The 26,749-nt window shown below is 44.3% G+C and overlaps 1 protein-coding gene and 1 non-coding gene across 4 annotated transcripts in view; one reads left to right on the forward strand and one right to left on the reverse strand.

Annotated features, from left to right (window-relative positions):
- The window catches only part of Me3 (malic enzyme 3), a 203,086-nt gene that overhangs the window by 153,088 nt on the left and 23,249 nt on the right, over window positions 1–26,749 (forward strand). For all 3 annotated transcript variants that reach the window (XM_076546846.1, XM_042279117.2, XM_042279113.2), the window contains one exon: window positions 3,609–3,712. In XM_076546846.1, the coding sequence (XP_076402961.1) occupies window positions 3,609–3,712 (104 nt within the window). The remainder of the gene's footprint in view (window positions 1–3,608; window positions 3,713–26,749) is intronic.
- On the reverse strand, window positions 16,448–16,521 carry Trnan-auu (transfer RNA asparagine (anticodon AUU)). Its single transcript has one exon. It is a non-coding gene; the product is annotated as a tRNA-Asn (tRNA).

The raw sequence follows: 26,749 nt of genomic DNA on the forward strand, positions 1-26,749 counted from the left end.
CCGGTCTGAGCCGCTTCCTCCTGGCTTTGTGCAGTTGTTTAAACCACTGAACTCCAATGTCCTGCTCTGTAAAAACAGGAATGAGACAGTCAGACACCAGATCCAATGAGGACATTTCTCCTCACAAGCTTTGTGCAAGCGTAAGATGAATTTGTTTTTAGTGTCATCTCTATATGTAAGTTTCCCCCATTTTTGTAGTTAGTTTTAAAGTATTTGAGGCATGGAACATCTTATTATAAGAATAAAATACAAAGATGTCTTTAAAGGGTTTTTTAGAGTCAGTGTTCATCGCTTCCCTTGTTGCTGTATAAATCCCAAAAGAGGCAATGAAAGGTAGGAAGGATTTATTTGGGTTTGAAAGATGCTGTCCATCATGAGGGAAGCCGTGGAGGCAGGGGCTTATTACACTGCATCAGGGCTGCAATATGGGTCTGGGTCGGTGGATTAAATAGTATGTCAGTTCTCACCGATGAGCAGAAGAGCCCACCAAAGCTGCATGTTAAGAGCAGGGACTCTGGGTTTAAATGTTTACTGTTGCTCTTACTAACCGAAGGTCTTGGGGCAGGCGGCTTAACCTCTCTGTATCTTGTTGCTTCATTCATAACATAGGGGAACAATAAAAAAAAAAATGAAACCCATCTCTCAGGTCCTCCTGGGAATATATATGTAACAGCTTCCTAAGAGGAAACTCCTGAAGACTGAAGAGAGCGGTAGTTGGACCTTCAGACTATACAACACTGACAAGACTCTCGTAGAAAGAGAAATGAAAGATGGAACGTTAAGAACTCTGGCTACAGGAGATCCCAGAAGAGTCTCTGGCAAGCAAAGACTGTATCAAATGGCCTCATTTAGGAAGAATGCTCTGCCCTAACCCCACCCCACCCCCACACCCCTCATCTCATTCTTGAACATTCTAGAGAGAATACTGATGTGATGCGATGTGTAATGGCCCTTAAACTATCCTCCTGCCACAGATTCTGTTTAGAGAGTTCAGAGTCTTCCTGTGGCTGCTGTGACATCACAGTTAAAGCCCTCAGCATGTGGCACATCAGAAGCTTTAAGAGCTGGAATGCCTGCCGCTATTTTTACCAGGCACTGGAATTCACAAAGCTCTCTCATATTCTTTCACACAATCACCATAACCACTCAGTGTGGCTACACTTCATCCTCATTTGGCAGATGAGAAGAAAGTTCTGGAAGGCCATAAAAGCTTTCTCAAAGTCACAGCAGCCTGTCATGATGGAGGTAAAACTTGGCTCATGTAGCCCTTGTCTTCACAACTGGCAGCTTCAGCTCAGATGGAGCTGATGCATGAATGTGTCCATGAGCTCTCATTCTGGATGAATTAGAAACAGAAATGGGAAATTTCAAGAGGCTCTAGCAGAGAGTTGTTTCCTGTTGCCCAAACATAGCAGCCACTTTCCCCTCACTCTGCTTCCAACCTGGAATCTTCCTTTGTGCTCATCTGCCTGGAGACCCAGCTAACTCTTTAGAATCTGATCATCTTTTCCGGCCTGACCATTTCCCCCACAATACAATTCCCACTCACCATTCAAGTAAAGTCACTTTCCCACTCTGGGTATTCATATGCTACACTATCTCCCAAGGCGGTGCCATCCTTCTCTGTGACAGTCAGTTCGCTGATCCACACCCTCAGTACCCTGTGAGCACCCTCACAGAATCAGTCATTCTCACTGATCATTATAATGCTCCAGGCTGCAGTCAGGGGTGTTGATGATCAATAAATACATGGTGTCTTTTATTACACGAGTTGCACATATTTTGACAGTCTTGTTTATTTTTTAACTCTTATTTTGAATTATTATAGATTCAGATTCATTTCTCAGAAAAAAAATACAGTGATCTGTATTGATTACTTTTTTTTGTTGCTGTGATAAAATACTATGACTAACAGCAACTTATTCCAGAAGGCTAGAGCTCATAATGTTCATGAACATGGCATGGTGACAGGGCAGGAGGCTGGCTGATCACATTCTGTCTGCATACAGGAAGCATAGAGAGAGGAAGAGGAATAAGGATATATACCCTCAAGTCCCAACCCCAATGTTGTGCTTCCTCCAGCAAGGTTTCACCTCCTAAAGGTACAACAATCTCACCCGCAAAGTCACCACCAACTGAGGACTAAGTGCTCAAATATGTGAGTCTATATGGGACATTCCTCATTCAAACCACCACAAGTCCCTATGCCAACTATCCAGTTTTCTTCAATGGTAGCATCTTGTATACCACCAGGAAAATGACCTTGACACAATCTGTGGATCTTATTCACATTTCACTAGTTTTGCATATATTCACATGTGTGTGCATACATGTGTGTTTATATACTTTCAATTCTGTGACTTGTGTAGATTCCTGAATCACTAAGGCAGTCAAGCCATGGAATACTTTCATCATAGGGATATCTCATGCTATCCATTTGTAACCATACCCATGTCCCCATTTCCTCTCTTTAACCTCTGGTGGTTGCTCTCCATCTCTATAGCTTTATCATTTCAAGAATGGTACATAGATGCAATCAGGTAGTATGTAATCTTTGGGGATTGGCTTTCTTTCAAATGATATAGCTTGAGATTTATCTAGATTTGCCCATTAACAGACATTTTGGTTTTTTCAAGGTTTTTTGTTTGTTTGTTTGTTTGTTTGTTTGTTTGGTTTGGTTTGGTTTTTTGCTCTTACATGATGAAGCTTCTATGGTTATTAAAATAAATGTGTCATACATGAGTTAGTCTACTGATCCATAGGGGTATGAATGAAATAGAAAGCTCAGTGGGAGAAGCTAGTCAGGCCAATGTAAACAAAAGAAAAGACCTAATGTGCATGTGGCTACTGTTATGGAAAATGTTTTTGCAAGAGGTAATGGAGAATCACCTGACAAGGCTAAGGGATAAGGTTAGCATTGTTTTTTAGATGAAATTTCTAGTTGCATCATTCTACCTTTGTATCCCCAAGACCTAGCATAGTGTGAGGTACATGGCAGGTAAGATTTTACTGAATTAATTAATGTTTTATAAGTTATATTGAGGACAAGAAGATGAGATCCCCATCCCCAATCCAGACACTACCTAAGGTAAGCTTCAAAGGTTCTCAATCAAGAGCACTTCTGCCTTCAAGAATATCTTTAGCAATGTCTAAAGACATTTTTATGGTCACAACTGCAGGTGTTGCTAGGTTCTGGTGGGTATAGATTGGAGATGCTGCTAAATATCTTATAATGTGCAGGTCAGCTTCCAAATTAAGGAATTATCCAAGCCAAGGTGTCACTAGTGACACTATTGAGAAACACTGAAATAAACCCAGAGCCTATAGCCAAGGCTTGAAAGACTGTCTGATGGAGGCTCATCTGCCTCAAAGCATTGTTCATTCCTAAAGTGGGGATTGCATGGGAATCTAACATGAGTCAGGGGCTTAGCCTCCAGACCCTTCCAGGGATTACCCTAGGTGGAGGTAGGAAAATCAGGCAGATTCCTACTTTCTTCTCTCCTCCTACCTCCTGTCCTTCCCACTAAACCTGGACACTTGCTTTGCAGAAAACAACAATAAAGCAGGAAGAGTGAGCAGGTTTAGTAAGTGGATACTCTCTATTCCAGGAGCTTCTCAAAGACCCTCTGTACATTGGCCTGAAACACCAGCGTGTTCGTGGGAAGGAGTATGATGACCTACTGGATGAGTTCATGCAGGCTGTGACAGATAAGTAAGTAGACTGACCATGCCGTCCCTTTTAGAGAGAGCTCTTAAGAAATACCATGGCCCCATGGCCAAAGTCAACCCTAGCTTTGGAAGAATTACAAAAGAGGCTGTGACTATATGCTTTGGGGGTGGTCTGAAGATTTCAACTTGACATATGCATTTGAAAGTCTGGAAGTCATGTGGGGTGGGCCTATCTCCAGGACAACCTTCAAGAAGGTACTATGATGTAGAGGTAGCTAAATACCTGTTGTTTCAGGAGGGAAACCCTCTTGGTCTGAGCTTCTCATAGCAGTTTATGTGAATACAGACACTGCTCTTCTGGTGAGAAGATGTTACCCTCCTGATAAAATGGCATTGGAAAGCAGCTCACCAGATTCATCTTCATACACACACACACACACACACACACACACACACACACACACACACACACATACACACACACATGGTTAGGTCAATTTAGGGAAATGTTAATAGACCAGTGCAGCAGAGTCCCCACATCCAAGCCTTCTAGCTTTATGAGTAGTGCTCATGTCTTCTCTGAAGACCATAATGTTGGCAGCTCGACTCTCCACCCCTGCTTATTCTGCCAGCCACCATGGCCACTCACAGCCACTGGCATGCTACCAGGAGTTTTAGCAATGCCCTCCACGAGCTGGGCAAACCAGAGCTTCAATGACTCAGTGGACCTATGAAGACAAAACATATTTCATTCTCCCTTGAAAAGAGATAAAATCATATTGTGGTTCTGTGGAATGGGAAGGATGCTGCAGACAAAAAAAATTAATAGTGGGGCACAGGGTGGGAGCAGAAGTTGGAGTAAGCTGGAGGATCAGGGATCCAGTGCATACCTGCAGAAGTTTAGGCTTTGGAACACATACTACATCATGAGAAGAGAGCAGAGGCAGAGTGAGGTTGGGAGAAAGGGGGGATGAGATAGATGAATCAGGCTTGGGATTCTTCCAGAAAGAAGGGAGTTGAGAACGTACTCAAGGGAATTAGCACAATGGTGTGTCAAAGGTCTAGGCTGATGAAGAAGAGGAAAAGGGACATGGAGAAGCAGGAAACAGGGAAGGGATGAGGAAGAGTATAGGGTCAGTAGATGGTAAGTCCTGGTGAGAATTCAGAATCATTGCACTGGGTACCAGGCAGAAGAAACTGGTTGAAGGGAAGTGACACCCTAAACACTGCATGTCTGTAGTTGAGACTGCAGAGGAAATGCACCACTGGGATGCAGACACTAAGGAAGCCAATTCACAAGTGGGTGTGTTAATAGAAGCATAGCTTCTAGAACAAAGGAGGTGAGTCCCACTTCCTTCTTCCCCTTTCAGGCTATCTTAATGCCACCTTCAAGTCCAGACAAAATGTACCTTTAAAGAACAATAGCTGTGACAGTGTGGGAAAGAAATGCTTGGTTTGGCAGTGAGAGGCCACTCTGTCTGTATCAAGGGGCAGGAGTACTTCTAAACATCTGAAAGCTATTCTTCCAGAAGAGAATTGGACTTGTCCAAAGGAGAGCCAAAGGGTACAGTGCCAACAAAGGTCATTTTAGGCACAAAGTAAGTGCCACGATACACTGTGTTCTCTGTCGTGGAAGAAATGCTAGGATATGTCTTTTGGTGTTTTGGTGGTGATTGTATGGATGGGTTCAAGCAGCACGTGCTTTTGAATGTGTCTTCCCACTCCATTACTCTAGTGTGATCTCTTAAGAATGCCATGTAGCTGGCAGGATAGGTACTATCATGCCCACTTTAATGGAGGAAGAAGCTGAGACCCTAAGATGACAAGGTCACTGTCTTGGCTCACAAGGTACTCACAAAGTACCTTGCAGGACTGTGAGGTGGACCCAGTGTGCCAACTCCACCTGCAGGCTCTTTCTTATAATGTTTTGTGACCTGAGCAAAGGGAATGGCATTGCCTTAGAGAGCCTATTTTTTGCTTCCTGTTTCCAGGGCTCATGGCTTGCTTATGAGTCAGTAGTCATCCCGTGATTCCCCAAAGAGAAGTCTGGCTATTCATGTGAGAAGGTTAAATAAACTAGGATGTAAGAGGCTTTTCAAATCACCATCAAAAATCAATTCACAGCTCCACAGTCACACAGGCAGTCCAGGGTGAGCCCTTAGGGAAGGGTATGCATCAGCCACCAGGAATGTGTCCTTCTGCAGAAGAGATGATGGATGGGTTGACAGTTCATTGTTTTGACTTTCTAGCAAGCTAGAACAGATGTTTCTGTAGATACTGTAGATGGAAAATGAGCTGGTCTCCCCAGGTACTCTTGGGAATGTGCTAGCCTGGATATGGGATGCCTGGCCTGGGGTGTGAGTCAGAAGCCTTGAAGCCAAACACACTGGATTTTAAGAAAGAACTTTGGGAACATGTGACGCCTGCCTTCTATGTCCTCATTGCTGCCCAAACATCCTGCCAATAAAACACTTCCTCTGTTCACCCTTCCCTACTAACTGAGACATCTGTAGATTCTGGGTGATAAAAGAGGGAAGCGTGAACAAGACTTCACTCTGGCTCCATTTCTGTCCTGAATGTTGGTCACTGAGGGAGACACACCAAGGCAAAGGAATATCCAGTTAAGTCTGCGAACCACTGGGGCTGGGATGTAGCTCAGTTAGTAAAGTGCTTTGCCTAGCATGCTCGGTGGTCCTGGGTTCAATCCCTAGAGCCACATAAACCAGGCATGGCAGCACACAAGTGTAATCCCAACTTTTAGGAGGTGGACGAAGGATAATCAGAAGTTCAAGGTTATCCTCAGTTACATAACAAGTTCTAGGCCAGCATGGGTCACATGAAACCCTGTCTTAAGAAAGAAAGAAAGAAAGAAAGAAAGAAAGAAAGAAAGAAAGAAAGAAAGAAAGAAAGAAAGAGGAGGGAGGAAGAGGGAGGGAGGGAGGGAGGGAGGGAGGGAGGGAGGGGGGGAGGGAGGGGGGGGGAGGGAGGGGGGGGGAGGGAGGGAGGGAGGGAAGGAGGGAGGGAGGGGGGGAGGGAGGGGGGGAGGGAGGGGGGAGGGAGGGAGGGGGGAGGGAGGGGGGGGAGGGAGGGGGGAGGGAGGGAGGGGGGAGGGAGGGGGGGGAGGGAGGGAGGGAGGGAGGGGGGGAGGGAGGGAGGGAGGGAGGGAGGGAAGGAAGGAAGGAAGGAAGAAAAATAATAAATCTATGAACCACAACAGAAAGCTGAGTGTAGTTCTCAAATCAGAAGCACATTGGCATTCCAAGCACTGGTCATTCTGTCTGTCCTTCTCTCCTCTCCTGTGTGGTAGGACTCAAAGTATCATATCTGGGTATTGGACTGGCATGTTCTCCTCAACAGTTTTTGTTTATATTTCTTATTTGTGTTGCTAACAGGGAATTCTTTAGTTTAAGATTTTTCCTGGAAACCCAGCTCCGCCTGATTTAACAGATTTCTGCTATTACCCGCAGCTTCAGCCTTCAGGCAGGCCAGGAGAAGAAGCCACCTCCTTTCCCATTAGCTCCACAAATTCTAAGCCTTATTTATTTTTTTTATTTATTTATTTATTTATTTATTTATTTATTTATTTATTTATTTATTGGGTCGGGGAGGCTCAAGACAGGGTTTCTCTGTATAGCCCTGGCCATCCTGAAACTGCGTTGCAGACCAGGCTGGCCTCAAACTCATAGAGATCTGCCTGCCTCTGCCTCCAAGTGCTGGATTAAAGGTGTGCCCCATGCCTAGCCCTAGCTGCACAATTCTAAATCTTTGGATTCTTCAGCTGCTTGGGTTTGAGTAATAAGAAAAACACCTGATTATAAAGACCTTCACTGTACAAAGAAAGCCATCTACTTTTCTAGCTTCATGAAATAACTATTTTGGCTGTCTCATTCCTCTCTGTGTGTGTCTCTCTATGTCTCTCTGTCTCTGTCTCTGTCTCTGTCTCTCTCTCTCTCTCTCTCTCTCACACACACACACACACACACACACACAAAGGTTCACAGCATAGTGGAAGTCACTATTCACGATTAATGATCTTTGAAGATAAGATGTATTTATAGACAGCTTTGGATTTCCCACCCCTGAAGCCAGCCACCCCATAGGCTCACCTCTAATGCTGCCTTTCAACCTTGATGCGCACCCCTGATCTTCAGGAGCCAAGCTCCTGCGCCCTGTCATACATCCCCAGTACTCTTTCAGTCTAAGTGGGACCTTCCCATCCCAGTGCCCGCTCTGCATCTCATCCTACTTGTTACTGCCGTTATGTTTGGTGGGTGGCCTAAAGGTTTTGAATCCAAATATCTGAAAAGCACAACTTACTCTCTCTACTGTGCCTTGATTAGATTGAGAGAGAGCAAAGAAAGATGGGTGCCAAGGTAGTTAGAAATTCCCGGGAAGTTACAAATTTTGAGTAGTTAAAAACAAAACAAACAAAAAACACCACCAGACTGCTGTGACCTGTAGGTCCAGATATCCTCAATTCTATCAACCTGAAGTTACTGAGTGGAAGGTCTTATGATGTGTGTCTTTCGCTTTCTTTTCCCAACAAAGAGCTAACTGAGCTTGTGGCTAGGTGTCTTCCATTGGAGGACAGAGGAAGAGAATGGGAAAACAATTCTCCTGGAGAAGAGAGTGAGGTGCAAGCTTTCCAGAAAAATGGTTCTTCCCCCTAAGGTGGCTTCAGGCTCAGCTGCCATCCCCAGCAATGCTAGTGGACTAATGCACCACTCAGCTGCACGAACTCCAAACCCAGCAATTTCTAGTGGACTAATGCACTGCTCAGCTGCACAAACTCCAAACTCAAGTCATTTCTAGGATCAACAAAAAGCAATTTAAAGGGCTTGGCAGTTTGGTGGGGGAGTTCTTGCTCAGCAGTCGTGAGGGTCTGACTTGGGTTCCCCAGCTCTACAAAACAAAGCAATAACAATTCTGAAGTGTAGTAGAGCTAGAGAGTTTATTCCAGCTTTTTTCTTGGTTACATTGCAGGTTCTTGATTGCTGCAAGCTGAGATAACTTAATCGGTTGGCTCACTTATGATCTTACTACTGATCACTAAATGTGACTGCACTTGGCTACCCTAGAAATGTTGAGCCTAGCTTTTCCTCATGGTCTCAAAGACTCTACCTCATCCCACGGCTGCTTTGTGTGGCCTCTTCTTCTAACAACATAGCTGACATTTTTATATGTCTGTCTAGTATTCCCAGGAACACCACATAGAAGAAGTTACCAGGCTTTCTTAAGAATGATACCTGGGGACTGGAGAGATGGTTGGGCAGCTAAGAGCACTGGATGCTCTTCCAGGGGACTAAGATTTGATTCATAGCACCCACTTGGTGGCTTACAACTGTCTGTAAATCCAGTTCCTCCAGGAGATCTGACACTCTTTTCTGGCCTTTGCAGGCACCTGGAATGCATGTAGTGCACAGACTTGCAGGCAGGCAAAACAGTTATACTCATAAAATAATGAAATGTGTTTTTTTTTTTCAAAAAGAATGATTCCTGGAGGCAGAAAGAATGTAAAAGCTACAGGAGAGGATAGAAAGTGTGCTCTGCAGTTCTGTTTTCTGTACACAACATGGCTACCACGCTCATGAAGTCACCACGGTTATGGTTACCTACCCAAGACCTATACGATATCAACAGCCAATTCCAGCCTAAATGAAGAAGGGGCTCTCCAGGGCCCACTCTTTACTGAGGAGCTATTGGAAGCTGATAGCTGCTGAGGGAGGAAGAATCATTTGGGGTTGGTTTGTTTTTGTTTTTAAGCCTGTAGCCACGGGTAGGTTTCCCATGTCCCAATGCATGATCTCACACCTGTGAACATTTACATGGGCAGTACTGATTGGAACTAGTGGGTTATCAAACAGAAGAAGAAAGTAAGAAGCTATGAGAGGGACATGTTGGTAAACTATGGGGTAAGTTGGAGAGTAATGAAATATTGCCAAATTTCATTCTATATATGTACAAAATTCTCCACAACAGATAACATATAAAGAATGACATCTGAAACTGGCACAATACAACTGCCACCACATTATACTAATAAAGCCAGATCATGGGTACATACTGAGTTGTAAAGGAGGAGGTAACATAAGGGTATAAATACCAGGGATGGTTCACTGGGAGCCACCAGCGAATAGACTATCACAGCCCATCATCCTGAGAAAGACAAGAAATAGGGTACCAGGAGTACAAAAGATGCTCTGAAAATACAAGAAAATAATGGCATAGTTACATATATATCCAGGTAAATGTGTTATATGAAATCAAAAGGCATTTTTACCTAGCATTTGCTATACTCCAGATACTAAGCCAGGCTGGTAAGTAATCTGCAGATACATAAAGATCTCTGCTCTCAGAAGAGCGTGGAAACACATTTGCCTGTAACCCAGCACACATGAAGATGAGGCAAGAGGATCATGAATTTAAGACCAGCCTGGGCTACATAATAAGACCATGTATCAAAACATCCCGATCCTGTTCTCAAAAATATTGCATTAAAACATTTCATCTGTATCTACTGATGTTTAGATAACTTGACTTTCTATGATTTCTTTGACTCAGTGTCTATGTAAGTCAGTAGTTCAAGAAGAGTGAGTGTTGTGAGCTTCCAGCCCATAAATGTTAAAGTTGAGGGAACAGTTATGGCCACCTAGGCAGAAGGAAGAATGTTGTGGGATAATGCTTTTGTACACTGGTTTAATAAAACGCTGATTGAACAGTAGCCAGGGAGGAAGTATGGGTGGGGTGGGCAGATGAGGAGAATTCTGGGAAGAGGAGGGAATGAGTCAGGAGTCGACAGCCAGACACAGAGGAAGTAAGATGTCAAGGCAGAACTGAGAAAAGGTACCAAGCCACATATCTAACATTGATAAGAATTGTGGGTTAATTTAAGTGTAAGAGCTAGTCAGTAATATGCCTGAGCTAATGGCCAAGCAGTTACAACTAATATAAGCTTCTGAATGGTTATTTTATAAGCAGGCTGCGGGATTGTGGGGGCTTAGTGGGACCAGAGAAACTTCCAGGCTACAAATGTAGCCCAATGTGGGTTTGTTATATATAATTTTACTATATTAAAGTTAAAATCTTCTTTTTTGATTACACAGAAAAGGGGAAGTGCTGTGGGATATCTTTCTGCATGCTGTAAATATGTATTGCTCTGATTGATTGATAAGTAAGGCTGTTTGGCCTATAGCAAGGCATCATAGAGGTAGGCAGGAAATACAAGCAGATAGACAGGAAGAAGAAAGGCAGAAAGGAGAGACACAAGCCAGTCACCCAAGGAGCAACATATAATGGGATACAGGCAAAGCCATGGAACATGTGGTGATACATAGATTAATAGTTATGGGCTAATTTAAGATATGAGTTAGCTAGCAAGAGGCCTGCCATAGACTATACAGTTTGTAAATAATATAAGCCTCTGTATGTTTACTTGGGTCTGAGTGGCTGCGAGACCATGGGTGAGAGAGATTTGTCTAAACCTCGGAGGACTGGGCAGGACACAGGAAAACCTCCAGCTACAGAAGAAAGAAAAGAGAGTAGGACTCACCACCACTACCTGAACTGTGCCCAAGTACTCTATGAAATTTGAGATTAGGCTGGGATAGTGTTGGTAATAGTGGGGGAGGTTAAGCACAAGATCTCATCTTGGTTCTAGCTTCCACTGTTCAGGGTTCTGTGTTCAACAAGGAAGAGTGCTGTGGTGGCATTGTCTTCCCTGAGCAGGAAGTAAGGTATGTAACACATATGAAATGCTACATAATACATCTTGGATCTATGAGAACTCTGTGGTCCAGGCTTCTGATTTTATGAGCATTTACTCCAGCTGGTCTTGCAACTCCTACAACTCATTAGCATGTCAGAGGCTAATGAAGCCTCCAGCTTATTCTCTATGTGTTCAAGATAGAGTTAAACCAAGTTTATCCCCCTCCTCTCTCTCTATGAAATGAAAACTGACTCTTCTAGTGTACAAAAATATGCTGGATTATGCTCCCTTGGGTACATCCAACTCCCTCCTTCCCCACTCCCTATCTTCCAATAAAGTAGGTGTGAAAATGCTGAACTAACCCTCTCCACATACACACCTCTAACTTCCCTTCTGAATCACAAGGGGTGCTTATAAAAAATGCAGAGTCTCTGAGTTGAAATGTGAACATCTGTGTTTTTGAAGTTCCCCTAATAACTCTGGTATAAAGTGGTCTAGCTTCATTTCTGTTGATGTGATAAAATATCCTGACCAAAAGTAAGATAGGGGAGAGAAAAAAAGAGTTTATTTGGCTTACAAGGTCCAGGTAACAGTCCATCATTGAGAAGAAGTCAAGGAAGTAACTCAAGCAACTAGACATAACACGTCTACAGTCAAGAGCAGACAGAGAATAAACTCATGGGTCCTTGTTCATTTACTGCCCAGCCAGCCTCTTCCACTCTCATACAACCTAGGGGCCCCTGATTAGGGAATAGTCCCACCAACAGTGGGCTGGGTTGCAATCAAGACAATTCCCCCACAGACATGGCCACCAGCCAACATGATCTAAATAAACCCACAACTAAGAGTCTCTTCTCAGGCAGTTCTAGGTTGTGGTAAGTTGACAGTTGAAACTGACCAGTACTGACATAAGCAAAGAATCATCTGCATGCATATAAACCAAATTGCTAATAGTGATTACCACTACAGAATGAGATTGCCTGAGATTTTTGTTTATCAAATTACTCATTTTATCATGCTTATTTATTTATATATAGATACTTCTTTTGGAATTAAAAAAACTTTCATTATGAGGGTCTTTGTTAGGGTTTCCATGGCTGTGAAGAGACACCATGACCACAGTAACTCTTTTAAAGAAAAACATTTAATGGGGTGGCTTATGTTTCAGAGGATTAGTTCATTATTATCATGGTAGGACATAATGGCATGAGGGCAGACATGGTGCTGGAAAAGAAGCTGAGAGTCCTACATCTTTTTTTGGTTTGGGGGGTTTTTGAGACAGTGCCTGGCCTAGATCTCGCTCTGTAGCCCAGGCTGGCCTCAAACTCAGAGATCTGCCTGGCTCTGCCTCCCTAGTGCTGGGATTAAAGGCGTGTGCCACCACCACCCAGTGAGTCCTACATCTTGATCAGCAGGCAACAGGGAGGGAACTAGGTCACTGGGAGTGGCTTGAATATATATGAGACCTCAAAACCTTTCTCCACAGTTACATACTTCCTCCAACAAGGCTATACCTACTCCAACAAAGCCACACTTCCTAATAGTACCACTTCCTATGAGCTTATGGGGGCAATTACATTCAAACTACCAGAATATGTTAGATACCAATTCTCACCCAGAGATCATTTCTTATTTTTCATTTATTTGTTTGTTTGTTTGTTTGTTTATGTATTTTATATGCATTGGTGTGTGGCCTGCACTAATGTCTATGTGAGGGTGTCAGACCCCCTGGAACTGGAGTTACAGACAATTGTGAGCTGCCATGTGGGTGCAGCCAGTGCTCTTAACCCCTGAGCCATCTATCCATGTTCCCATTTCACATTTTTAAAAAATACAATTAATAAGCAAGTACCTATTCACTCTCTTGGTAAACTGGATACTGGTCTAATCCAGATACCTATGGACAATAAGCAATTCACTTGTTTAAGTTACTTAACATTGTCAACAACCCTAAGTTAGTCAGCTCTTCATCACTCTAATGAAATACCAGGGGTAATTATAGAGGTGATAACTATTAATTAATAGTTTTGGAGGGTCCAGTTCAATATCAGGCAGATCTACTGCTATGGGCCTCTGATGGAGGTACTATTATGGCACAGGGTATGTTATAGAGTAAACCACTTTGTCTCATGACCAGGAAGGAGATGAGCCATGTCTCATAATCCTTCTGGAGGGAAAGTGCCCCATTTTCTAAGGACCTAAAATATGGTGGTTTGAAAAAAAAAATGGCCCCAAAGGGAGTGAGACTATTAGGAGGTTTGTTGGAGTAGGTGTGTGGCCTTTTTGGAGGAAGCGTGTCACTTTGGGGGTGGGTTTGAGGCCTCCTGTGCTCAAACTACTCCCAGTGTCACAGACCACTTCCTGTTGCCTGCTGATCAAGATGGAGGACTCTCAGCTTCTTCTCCAGCACCATGTCCCCCATGATGATAATGGACTAAACCTCTAAAAATATAAGCCACCCCAATTAAATATTTTTCTTTATAAGAGTGGCCATGGTCATGGTGTCTCTTCACAGCAACAGAAATCCTAACTAAGACAGAAGTTGTACCAGGGACTGGGGAAGTGCTGTGATAGGCCTGACCATGTGTTTGTTTGGAGGAATTTGGACTTTGGCACTTTGGATTAACGAGGCAGTATAAAGTTTTAAGTGCAGCTTAATGGGCCATACTAGTAGGAGCATGGAAGGCAGTGGTGCTGAGAGTGATTTGAACTGTGGGGGGCTGGCTCAAGAGGTTTCAGAGGAGAAGGATTTTATTATGTTGCCTAGAGATTGTTCTTGTGATAGTTTGGTGAAAAATGTGGCTGCTTTTTGCCCTTGTCTGAAGAGTCTTCCAGGGGCTAAAGTAGACATTTAGATTAATACTATCAGCAGAGGAAATCTCAAAACAGCCTAGTATAGACTCTATTGTATGGTTATTGGAAGTAACTCTGATGAAGATTTATAATGAAAAGGAGCAAGCTGGGCAGGGTAAATTACAAAATATAAAATTTGAAGAGAAAAGGAGCACCAGGAGGTGGAATGAAGCTGTCATGTGTTCAAGAAGATAAACAGATTAAGAAATGGAATAAAGGGAGTGGTGACCTCAGGGAAAGATCCCACTCAGCTAAATTTCCAACTTGTGAAAAGAATTAAAAAAAGAGTTAGAGCTGGGTGTGGTGGTGCAGAAGCCTCAGAAGGCAGAGACTAGTGGATCTCTGAGTTTGAGGACAGCCTGGTCTACAGAGCAAGTTCCAGAAGAGCCAAGCTTAGGCAGTAAAGGAAACTATTGAAAACAGAAAGCTGGTAAAGATGTAATTCAATTGGGGTAGCTTACATTTTCAGAGGTTAGTCCATTATCATCACGTGACATGGTACCATGTTCCAGCCACAGAGAGTATGCAGAAGAATTTGGCAGCTTCAGCTACATGGTTCTAGCTTTAGAGGTAAGGATAGAAAAAAAGAGGCTATGTAATTTGCCTCCATAACTAAGGAAAGCTGCTGAGGCCAGGCATGTGTCAGGTGTGTCCTTGGATGGAGGTCCAGAGAGGCCACTGTATGAACCTATGAAGTTGAAGCCTGAATTGCCTTGGAGACCCCAAAATGTTGGAGATGCCAGAGCTGTGGGATACTTGCCAAGGAAAGCTGCTAACAGGAAGTGGAACCAGCCCAAGAGAAAGAAGTGTGTTGTAGTCAACAAAGCTGAAAGGAGTTGTAGATCTGAAGAGCGTTTTAAAATCAGACATGGAGATGCTGAGTTTGAGTTGCCCAGCTGGTTTTTGGTCTTCCTTTGGTTCAGTATTTTCTCACTATGTTCCCTTACCCATATTTTGGAACAGATATATATATATATATCCTCTGCCATTATATGTAGGAAGTGTGTCATCTTTTTTTTTATTTTTATAGGTGATTACAGTTAAGAGATTGTATGAGACTCAGAAGAGACTTTAAACTTGAGACCTTTAAATAAGTTTGAGACTATTACAGATGATATGGACTTTGAAGTTGGACTGAATGCATTTTTGCTTTATGATATGGTTATAAGCCCTTGGGGGCCAGGAGTGGAATGTGGTAGTTTGAAAGAAAGTGGCCCCCAAAAGGAGTGACACTTCTGGCCTTGTTGGAGTAGGTGTAGCATTGTTGGAGGAAGTGTGTCACTATGGAGGTGGGTTTGAGATCTCTTATGCTCAAGTTACTCTCGGTGTCACAAACCACATCCTGTTGCCTGCCTATCAAGATAGAGGACTTTCAGCTCCAGCACCATATCTGGCTGCATGCCACCATGTCACATGATGATAATGGACTAAACTTCTGAAAATGTAAGCTACCTCAATTAAATATTTTTCCTTTGTAAGAGTCATGGTGTCTCTTCACAACAATAGAAACCCTAACTAAGGTAGTCCCCATCTCCTAATGGTCACTTCCTAGCAGTGCTACTCTGGGCACTAGGCTCTTAATCCAAGGGCCATGTTCATATCAACTATATCAGACTCTAGTAACTAGGTATGTTATTCTCTTATATCACCAAAATATAAGTCCCAGTGAGGGATCATCATCTTTTCTGTCTACTGCTCTAGCTCAGACAACCGAGACAATGCTGACTGCAATGCAGATTATCAGATGAGAGACCTGAAGCCCAGGAAGTTAAGGAAACTGCTCAAGGTCACACCTCCACTCAACAGCAGAGTTGCACTGTGAACATAGAGGGTCTATGCTGTGGATGATTAATTAATAAATAAAACACTGATTGGCCAGTAGCCAGGGAGGAGGAAATATAGGCGGGACAAGGAGGAGAAGAATGCTGGGAAGTGGAAGGCTGAGGCAGAAAGATGCTGCCAGCTGCCACCATGAAAAGCAAGATGTAAGGTACTGGTAAGCCATGAGCTACATGGCAACTTATAGACTAATAGAAATGGGTTAATTTAAGATAGAAGAACTAGATAACAAGAAGCCTGCCATGGCCATACAGTTTGTAAGCAATATAAGTCTCTGTGTGTTTACTCGGATGGGTCTGAGTGGCTGCAGGACTGGTGGGTAAGAGAGATTTGTCCTGACCATGGGCCAGGCAAGACCAGGAAAACTCTAGCCACAAATGGCGCCCAACATGGGGCACGAACCCATGACCCTGAGATTAATAGTCCCATGCTCTACCGACTGAGCTAGCCGCCGCCATGACAAGCAGCATGTGAAGATGCTGGTAAGCCATGAGCCACGTGGCAAGGTATAAATTTATAGAAATGGGTTAATTTAAGATATAAGAACAGTTAGCAAAAAGCCTGAGCCATTAGGCCAAACAGTTTAAATAATATAAGTGTCGGTGTCTTTATTTTATAAGTGGGCTGTCAGACTACCAGGGCTTGGCGGGACCAGGGAAGAGAAGCTCTCCAGCTACAGGTCTATCTGCAGAATTCACTTCCTAATTGGATATTTTCTATTGCTGTGCCATCACATGGAAGAAAAGACAGCCAACATTCTCCAGACACCTTAATAAACAAAGAAAGTAGATGAGAGGGAAATCTTATTATTAAAGCTGTTCTACTTAGCTTACTCCTGCTTTCTCTGTCTTGTTCAAGGGCAAGGTTAGTGCCTACCTGTCCTCACCAGAAGGGTACTGTACAGAGACTAGACATCAGTCACCATTCTAGACACTCTCTAGCTCCCAATGGTGAATGTGCATCCTCTTACTGCACAGGCTTGTTATCTAGTTCTCCCCAGTTTCCCCTCCTAGATGACAGGTGTCCAGTTGCCCCATCACTCACCGGAACTGAGCCACACCCCCATAGCTCTCATCAAACCTCAAACCTCAGCCAGCACTAACCCCAGGGGGAAAGATGAGACACATGTGCTCCCGGCATCACCTGGTAGTTTTTAAAGCAACATTACCAAGGGAAAGCCTCTTAGCTTCTGGCAGCCAGACCACAGTGAAAGTGTAAGGATTGTGTTATCATTTTAAAAGATTGTAGAAAGAGCACTGTTTGGCTCTAAGCTCTCACTGTAACATTTAAAGATGGTCCTTACACACTGTGTGCTGACAGTCTCCAAATACAGTCTTGTTTCCCGATTTATCATCTTCTATCCCAAGATCAGCTGCCGTAACTCACAGTGGAGCATAGCTAGCTCGTAGTGAGAGGTTCTGACTCTGAGGAAGATCAATAGATGATTGTATCATGGATTGTAGTGGCCCTGAACAGAGGTATACAAATAATCAGAGAGGCTTTGTGGAGGATACCAGTGGCCTCATGACTACTGGAACACACAGTCTATGGGAAAATGGGATCTGTTATCTGTGAAGCTCCAGGTGGTTGAGAGAAAAGGATGTGAGATTTATGAACAAGAGTTTGTGGGGTGAGTTGCTGTAACTTAGAAGGAAAAAAAAAAAGCTCAGGAATGACCTCTGACCTGTGAGAGGTTGAAAGGTCAGCAGTCAGCCACCACCCTCTTCCTAGATCTGAGATTATTGATGCCTTGTGTGATTGCCTAGGAACCGACACAAACAGGGAAATTCAGGAGGAAATCCAACTGATCGTCAAGTGTTTTCTGTCTGGCCTGGATTTGCCCCCTCATAATGACTGAGGAGTGGCCACATTATCCTGAGATGTTTGCTGGAAATTGCTGCTTCCTGAGACTGTCTTGATAGTTGAGGGGATTTCCCCTCAGTGAGGTCAGAAGGTCAAGCAAGGAGCCCACTAGTCTGCCTTCCAGGCAGGCACACGAGGGGCTTTCCCAGTCTGGGATATGGGAAGGAGAAGGTCTCTGAGGTCCCTCCCTCACACTCCAGGCTGGAATCCCATCCACTAGTCCACACCAAATGGAGCCACAGTGACCCCCAAATCACCTCCAGCGACCAGCAGCCTGAGTCAGGCCTGTATTTGAAATCTCCACCTTATGTAGCACTAGAATCCGGGTCTCTCTTTCCTCTGCCCATTAGCTGTGCACAAAATAAGTTCAGCTCGACTCCCAGCCCAGAGAACAGTCCTTCACATGCTTGAAGATGTTCACTGTGCCTCGGTCCACTGTCTTCTTGTTTTTTAGGCTCAGTGGGCCCACTATCCAGTCTATGATCTCCTGCTCCCTTGCCTGTGGGTTAGCTTCCCTGGCATCCCTGTGGGTCCCTCTTCAACCTCTGCCTCCCCATGACTTCCAGAATAGTCACCCCCTCAAATATGTCTGTGGGTGAATTGTGGTGAGACAGCTAATGTCTGCTCCATATCTGACCAAATCTTCTACCTCCTCCCAGCTCCTGCTTCCTCCCAGCGTCTTACCATCTCCCCCATCCTCTCCTCCTTCATTTCATGCCTCATTTCTTATCTCTTGCCTCCCTCCAATCTAGCTCATTTATCTCCTATGTATGCTTCCCATCTCCAACACAAATCTACCCTTCAGTCTTGCACCCCCTGGTGGTTGCCCCACCACAACCACTTAGAAGCCAAACTTCTTAAGACAATTTATCATTGACGTTCCTCTTCCATTTTCCACATTAACCCCATGCATCGTGGTCCCCTTCACCACTCCACTGAACACAGTAGTCTGCAAAGCTCACCAGGGTTTTTCAAACAGTGTCTCAATGGAAACTCTGGATCTCTGTTTTACTTGACAGCCCCAAGTGGCTCTCCTGATCCCAGCCTGTCACATGGGTCCTGTAGCAACTGCCCTGTAGGTCTCTACTCCTGTGGCTCCCCTGATCACTGTCCTTACTGAACACTTCTGGGCCTCTTTCTGATCTTATGTGTCCTGGGATTTTGTTCTCAACTTTGCTCCCTGCCTGCTATATAAACACTTTCCTTAGGACCCTCATTCAGCCTTGTGATGTCAGCTATTCACACAACCCCCAGTTGAATTCTTCTCCCTCCTGAACACATGCACAGCTCTCTGCTTCATAGACAACTCCACTCAGATGCCACACAGAACCCCAGGCTCAATTGTCCAATGTAGTAAGTAAATTTAGCTCTTTTCTTATCCCTTACCTTGAAGAGTCCCCTCTTACAGAGCTCTGTCTCCTCATCTTCTGCCTCCACCCTGTTATCGAATCCTGTTCCTTTTCATCAGTACCTGCAGTGTGTCAGGACCTTATTATAAACATTATCTCATTTAACATTCATAACAGGACCTATAAAGAGGTGTCATCATCCCTCTGCCTTGCAGATGAAGACTGAAATCTTTGTCAAATTGCTTATCTATGGCCATACATGTAGTAAGTGATGGAACCATAATCTGCCTTCCTTGTGATTTATTATTGCTTCCTGAACATCTTTTCCTCAATTCCCTTTTCCCCTCCATATCCGCATTATCGTACACCAGCTCCTTATCATCTCCCACTGTGCAGAATGTGTGTGTGTGTCCAGTGTGCCCTCCCAGCTATCCATCTATCATCTACTCTGCTGCAAGAATAAACTTCCTGAAACACAAGGCAGCTTCCTGCCCATGCTCCTCTGCCTTCTTTAGGGTTACTATTGCTGTGATAAAACACTGGTGACCAAACAACTTGGGGGGGGGGGTTTATTTGGCTTATGCTTCTACATCACTCATGGTTCATCGTTAAAGAGAGTCAGGACAGGAACTCCAACAGGGCAGGAACCAGGAGTCAGGAACTGATGCAGAAGCCATGGAGTAACACTGCTTCCTGGCTTGCTCTTCAAGGCCTGCTCAGCTTGCTTTTTTAGGACCTGGGACCACCAGCCCAGGGGTGGTCCCACCCACAGTGGGCTGGGCCTTCACACATCAATCACTAATTAGGAAAATGCCTAACAGGCTTGCCTATAGCCAGATCTTATAAAGGCAGTGTCTCAGTTGAGTTCACCTCCTCATTTCCCAGTGACTCTAGACTGTGTCAGTTTGACACAAAACCAGCCAGCACAGGCTCAGTGGGTCTCTGCTCTCTGGAAGAATGTTTGGCTCTTTGTAAATTCACTTTAAGGTGTGAGCCTGGATTCCACCCAGCCTCATCTTCCCCAAACTCATCTCTTTTTACTCCCCTCTTCCAAGATTAAGCTTTATGCATTTTTCTATAAATCCAGGAGAATTCTGCCCCATTCTACATGTGCATGCTGTCCCTCGGCCTAAGACCTCTCTCCTCCCCCATCCACACCCACAGTCTGTCTGGAAATGTTTGCTTTTTCTCTAAGCTCCAACTCTGAGTCTCTGTTCTTTGGAGGCCTTACTGCCTCCCCCAAAAAAACAGAATTGCCTGCCCTCCTTAAGTTTTCCCACATGTTGGCACAAACCCATGTTATTGCCCTTGCCACGTGGGCTGCAATTACTTTTCCATTTTCCAGTGCCCCCTTCTAGCTGTAAGACCTTTGCATTCTAGCAGGTTCCATTGCTCATAGCAGATATTAAGACTAACTTTGTGGAATTGAAGTGTTTAAATTGTATTACATCTATTTATCTGGGAGGAGACTGTGCTGTGGCACACATATGGAGGTCAGAGGACAATAGGTAGAAGTCAACTCTTAGGGAATCCTGTGGAGAAGCGGGGAGGAAGGATTGTATAAACCAGAAGGGTCAAGGATACCACAAGAAAACCGCCCACAGAATCAAAAAACAGGGCTCATAGGGGTTCCTACAGAGACTGAACTGACAATCAGAGAGCCTTATGGGTCTGACCTAGGTCCTCTGCATATATGATTGTGTGGCTAGGTGTTCTTGTGGTACAGATAACGTGGGAGTAGGGACTGTCTCTGACTCTTTGGCCTGCTTTTGGGACCCTTTTCCTCCTACTGGGTTGTCTTGTCCAGCCTTGATATGAGGCGTTGTGCCTCGTCTTACTGCAACTTGATATGCCGTGTTTGGTTAACATGCCTGGGAGGCCTGCCCTTATCTGAAGGGAAATGGAGGAGGAGTGGATCTGGGGATAGGGCAGATGGGAAGGAGGGACTGGGAGGACTGGAGGCAGAGGAAACTGTGGTCAGGATGTAATATATGAGAAAAGAATTTTTAAAAAGTCACTTGACTTCAAGGAGGGGGAGAGAGAGAGAAAGAGAGAGAGAGAGAGAGAGAGAGAGAGAGAGAGAGAGAGAGAGAAGGAGGAAGAGGAGGAGGAGGAGGACTCAACTCTCTCCTTCCACTGAGTGGACGTGGGAAACTAAATCAGGTTATCAGTCTTGGTAGCGAGCCCCTTTACCCAGTGAGCCACTTCACAAGCCCTGAAGTGAATCTTTCTATCATACTTAGTGTATAGTTCCAGGCATAGAGGAGACCCTGCTCATTATAGTACTCTAATTAAATTAGAACAAAATTTTAATAAATGCCATACGATGTGGCATATGTTATTATGGATAGGAACAGCGTATAGTAGTTTGAAAGAAAATGGCCTCCAAAGGGAGTGGCACTAATGGAGGTGTGGCCTTGTTGGAGTAGGTGTGGTCTTGTTGGAGGAAGTGTGTCACTGTGGAGGCGGGCTTTGAGGTCTCATATATGTTCAAGCCACACCCAGTGCGTCAGTCCACTTCTTGTGGCCTTCATATCAACATGCAACAGCTACCTCTCCACCATGTCTGCCTGCACGCTGCCATGTCCCGCCATGATGATAATGGACTGAACCTCTAAACTGTAAGTGAGTTACTACAATGAAATATTTTCTTTGTAAGAGTTGTCATGGTCTGGTGTCTCTTCACAGCAACAGAAACCCTAACTAGGACAAACAGTATATCATGTGATTTCCTTAGAAGAAAAGAATTCACACTATCCTAAAAGATAGTTCAGGGAGGGCTCCTGAAGGGAGACAGTGTTGGAGACAGGCCCTACAGTTTGAATAGGAGTTGGCCTAGACATACAGAAACCTAGGCTGAGAGACCCATGACTTGAAGCGAAGCCATGTGCAATGGTTCACGATGGTTTGGAAGCAGCAACATGTACCCAGAGTCTCTGGATGCCCGAGTGTCTACTGAGCAATTAGACTAAGGCCAAAGTGAACACACCTGTGGACGTGAACCTGACTCCCACAGGCAGAGGAAGCCTCTTAAGAGGGTTTTTGTTGTTGTTTTGGTTTGGTTGTTTGAGATTGGTTCTCTCTGTGTAACCCTGGATGTCCCTAGAACTCTGTAGACCAGGCTGGTCTTGAATTCAGAGATCCTCCTGCCTCTGCCTCCCAAGTGCTAGGATTAAAGGCATGCTCACCACCACCTGGCAAGAAGAACTTTAAAACCTTTTATTTTTTGAGAACTTCATGAACATACCTAATCACTTCTACCCATCCCTTGCCCCTCTGGCTCCTCCTTCTCCCCACCAAATCCACAAACTCTTTTCTTTTAATTATTGTTGTGACAAGTGGCTAAGTGACTTGTAGAGAATGGGGGGGGGGAGCCGATATAGAGGAGGTGAAAGCAGTCATGGGATGGTCCCAGCCAGCGGCAGCATTGCAGTCCTTCCAGAGAGAGATGACTTTGTTCTGAATCCCCAGCCCCAAATGCACATCGTTGTTTGTGCAGGAACCACGTCCCTCAAAGTGCACTCCGCCTCAGGTGGGAGACGGAGGGACACATCAAGGTGAAGTCTATGGTCAAATAAGTTTCAAAACTGCTGGGTTAAACCTTTTTCATTATGCATCACTTTACAAAGCCTTTCATATACACTACGTCTGGTACGTGTATTATAAAGAGTTACCCAAACCTATTTTACTAGGAAAATTTATCTGAGAGCATTTCAAGGGCATACCGTTTAATGGAATGTGTAAAATTTTTTTAAAGACCCAGAGTTTCATGATTCTGCCAGTTCTAGTTTCTGGAAGAAAGAAAAGAAATAATTTTCCATGGGGTGATGACTGGTAGTTTCACTGGGCGCTAGGCCAAGGGAGACCTGCATGAGGTTTTCATAGGGAAAACAGAGCAGACTCCCTCGGGAATATGAGTCGTAGCTTTTAGTCATTGGATTCAGATGCAGGCTGAGCAAGCTCACCTGTTCCTTCCAGCTCCCTCATGTTTATTCAGGCCTGAAAGGGGTCAGACCAGGTGTTTGAAAGAATGACAGGCCCCAGTCTCTAGAACAGAGATGGGTCCGCAGTCTCTGGAACGTTCTGCAACAGCAGCCCTCTCTGTGCCTCTGGTCAGCCCATGAGGGGAAGAGCCTCAGACAGCCCTGTCCCAGGGAGGCTTGGCCCCAGTAAAGCCCAATTCTGTTGGCCTTGGCCTAGGTCTCAACCTATCTCACAGACACAGGTCACCACCATACACAGCCTGGGGGAGAAATCAGACATTCACCCATCATCCTGTGCCTATAAGAGAGCCCTAGCCCTGGAATGGAATGACTTCTTTGACAGGTCAAAGAGCGCTTCCGGGATGCACCCCAAAGTGGAGAGGTCTGGGAGTCCCCATTTGTCTTGGGAGGGCCTCTTTTTCCAGGGCAGGATTTTTCTGTGGGAGGAGAGTCAGATGTTCCTCTGCTGCTGCCAGGGCTGCAGGGTGAAGAGTTCAAAGGGACAAATAGGGACAGATAAGCAGGAGCCTCCCGGGTCAGGGTGTCTTCTGGCAAGGCAAGAATAAAGGGCGTCAGTACACAGGCTACTCTAAGACTGGGAGACAGCCCAGAGTAAGGGGCTCTGAGCAGGGCGCAGTCGGAGGAAACTAGACCTTCCTTCTGAGGTTGCTCCTGAGCGATGGCCACCTGCTGGTCTGCCTGTGTAAGTGCAGAAAGGACCCTAGGACTGAGTCTCCAGATTTCCTTGTCAAGCGTAACTCCTACTAGGAACTATGAAGGACCCCGGTCTCCTGCCTCCCCCACCATGTCTTAAAGAAACGTCTGAGGGAAATGCCCAGATGTCAAACCCAACCTCAAGCATTAGGTAACCTATGCCCACTTCTAATGGCCTCAGATCAGGGAACTGTGGGCCAGAGAGAAAAAAGACTCGGGCAAGACTCTGTTTGTCAGAGACAACCAAAGAAAACTATGTTTCTGGCTCCCTGTTTAGTGTTTTCTGCACCATGGATCATTCCAACTCGGAAAGAAGCTAAGCTCCACTACCTGTTGAGTTTTATCTTTTATAAATCTGGGTTGCTTCTGACACAAAACTGAAGTACACCCAGATTAGAGCCACTCAGGACTTCCTCTCTGGAAGCAGTGTGTGCATGGCAAAGTGGTATGAAGACAGAGAGTGTGATCCAAAGCTTGGTGTGACCCCTCAGAGGTCAACTATTTTGTTTTCATTGTCCTTGGAATTCTAATTGATAATAACATTTGAATTTATGTTTCAGTAAATGCCTGTGTTCGACTGTACATGAATGGAGAACCATGTCTTTCACCTGATCTGTTTAGATTTCCATGTTGAACTTTGGTTTTGTTCTTAACTAGGCTGTAACAGTTGAACAGGTTAGGAGGTAAATTCACAACACCAAAATCCCACCACTTCTTTCATGTATCTACTCTTTTCCTAAAACTTTGAACGACAGTGTTGGCTCATGACAGGTTTTCATAAATTTGGATGGATAGAAGAATACTGGGTGGTGGGATGGATGGATTGATGGATGGGTGGGGGGTTCCTGATTCATACTGGGTTAGTTTGACAGAAGCCATACAGGAGAGGCTAAGGGATTGGGATAACCCCATTGAAGGCTCCCAGGTCATGATGGAGAGAAAGAGCAGATACAGTAGAAGCAAAAGAGGGTAGAAGTGGAGAGAGGAGCTTCAGTCAGAGGCTGGAAGGGGACAGTGTATAAACTGTCTGATTGGGGCTGTTCAGAAGTGCCAGGAACTGTCAGGTTATTAGGTCCATGTGGCTTTTATGCAATTCCAAGTTGGAATTAGATTAAACTGGATTGTTGGGGTTTTGTTCCATATTCCATGGAACCCAGGGGAATTTCTTGTGTAAAATTAAATGAAACATGAAGCAGATATACACTGAACAAAGCTATTTATAATTTTTGCCTTATTCTTACCTTAGCAAATGCTTAGTATTGCTTCAAGGTCAAGTGTGTGAGTATGTATTAGTATGTGGTGGAAAGACACACACACATCACTTGTTTTGTTGCCTAAGCTTTTCAGAATTTTAGCCCCAGGCTAGTTGTGAAATGACACCGAAAGTCTTATGTAGAGCAAAATGTCAAGACATTCTGTTCTCTACTCCCAGTCCAAATACTTGCAATTCATAACCTGAACAAAAAAATCACAGTAAATTTTAGCTTGACAGACATGACATTATATTTATGAGTGGGTGGTTTTATTTATTATTTCTATTCATAGTGCAATTGTCCTTCAGTATCCAAGGAAGATTTGTTGTGGAATTCCTTATGGATACCAAAACTGTGGATGGTCAAGTCCCTTATGTAATATAATCTACATACATTGTCCTATATAATTATTACTTGTACATTACTTCTGGTACCTTATACATTATAAATGCTGCATATAAAATGCTTTGCACTCTTTAGTAACTAATGATGAGAAAAGAGTATATATATATATATATATATATATATCTTCTTAAACATTTTCAGGGTGGGATTGATTGAATCAATGAATGCAGAATCGACAGATGTGAAGGGCTAACATATTATCAGGCACCAATGTGTTGGTTACTGTACAGTGCTGCTACTTAAAGAATAGTAAACCACTGGGTGGTGCTGATGAATGCCTTTAATCCCAACCAGGCAGATCTCCTTGAGTTTGAGGTCAGCCTGGGCTACAGAGGGAGTTCCAGGAAAGGCGCCAAAGCTACACAGACAAACCCTGTCTTGAAAAACAAACAACAACAACAACAACAAAAAAGAATAGTAAACCATGGACTGCATTATTGAGAGAAATTATGGAACTACTTTCTAAGACCTAGAAAAATATGGCAGTCTGTATTTAATTTTACACAGAGATAGCAACATGGAGTGTTGATAATCATACCTAATAATACAGGGGAACTCAAAGAGAAACTTGTTGTAGTCCTCTCTACTGCTGTCCCATTGAGCTACACATGGACAAACCATTAAGTCTTCTGAGGATCACGCCAAAGCCCGGGGCCAGTGTCATACGCTTTCCATCATCCAACCCAGTCCCTCACATCTCACTCTTCTCCCCTTTTCTGGAGTCCTCTGGAGCTAGACCTGTGATTTAAAAAGTCTCCTACATCCCATTACTCTGACTGCTCCCTGGCCTGACCTGGTTGAAATTTAACTTTCCTCTGAGACCACTACTTCCCCTACAGCCTTCTGTGTTGTCTCTTACACATGGGATTCTCTTACAACTCCATTTTAAACCAGTTGTGACTAGTCCTCCTCAAGAACTCATATAGAAGGAAAAGAAGCCTGGGTGATGGGCTAAGAAGGACAGAGAGCCCTAACCACCTCATCAGTACTTCATGAGTGTAAATAAGAATTGTGACCAGAGGGCCAGGCAGTGGTGGCGCATGCCTTTAATCCCAGCACTCGGGAGGCAGAGGCAAGTGAATCTCTGGGAGTTAGAGGCCATCCTGGCCTGCAAAG

This window comes from Peromyscus maniculatus, chromosome 1 (genome assembly GCF_049852395.1).
Source record: "Peromyscus maniculatus bairdii isolate BWxNUB_F1_BW_parent chromosome 1, HU_Pman_BW_mat_3.1, whole genome shotgun sequence".
Lineage (NCBI taxonomy): Eukaryota > Metazoa > Chordata > Mammalia > Rodentia > Cricetidae > Peromyscus > Peromyscus maniculatus.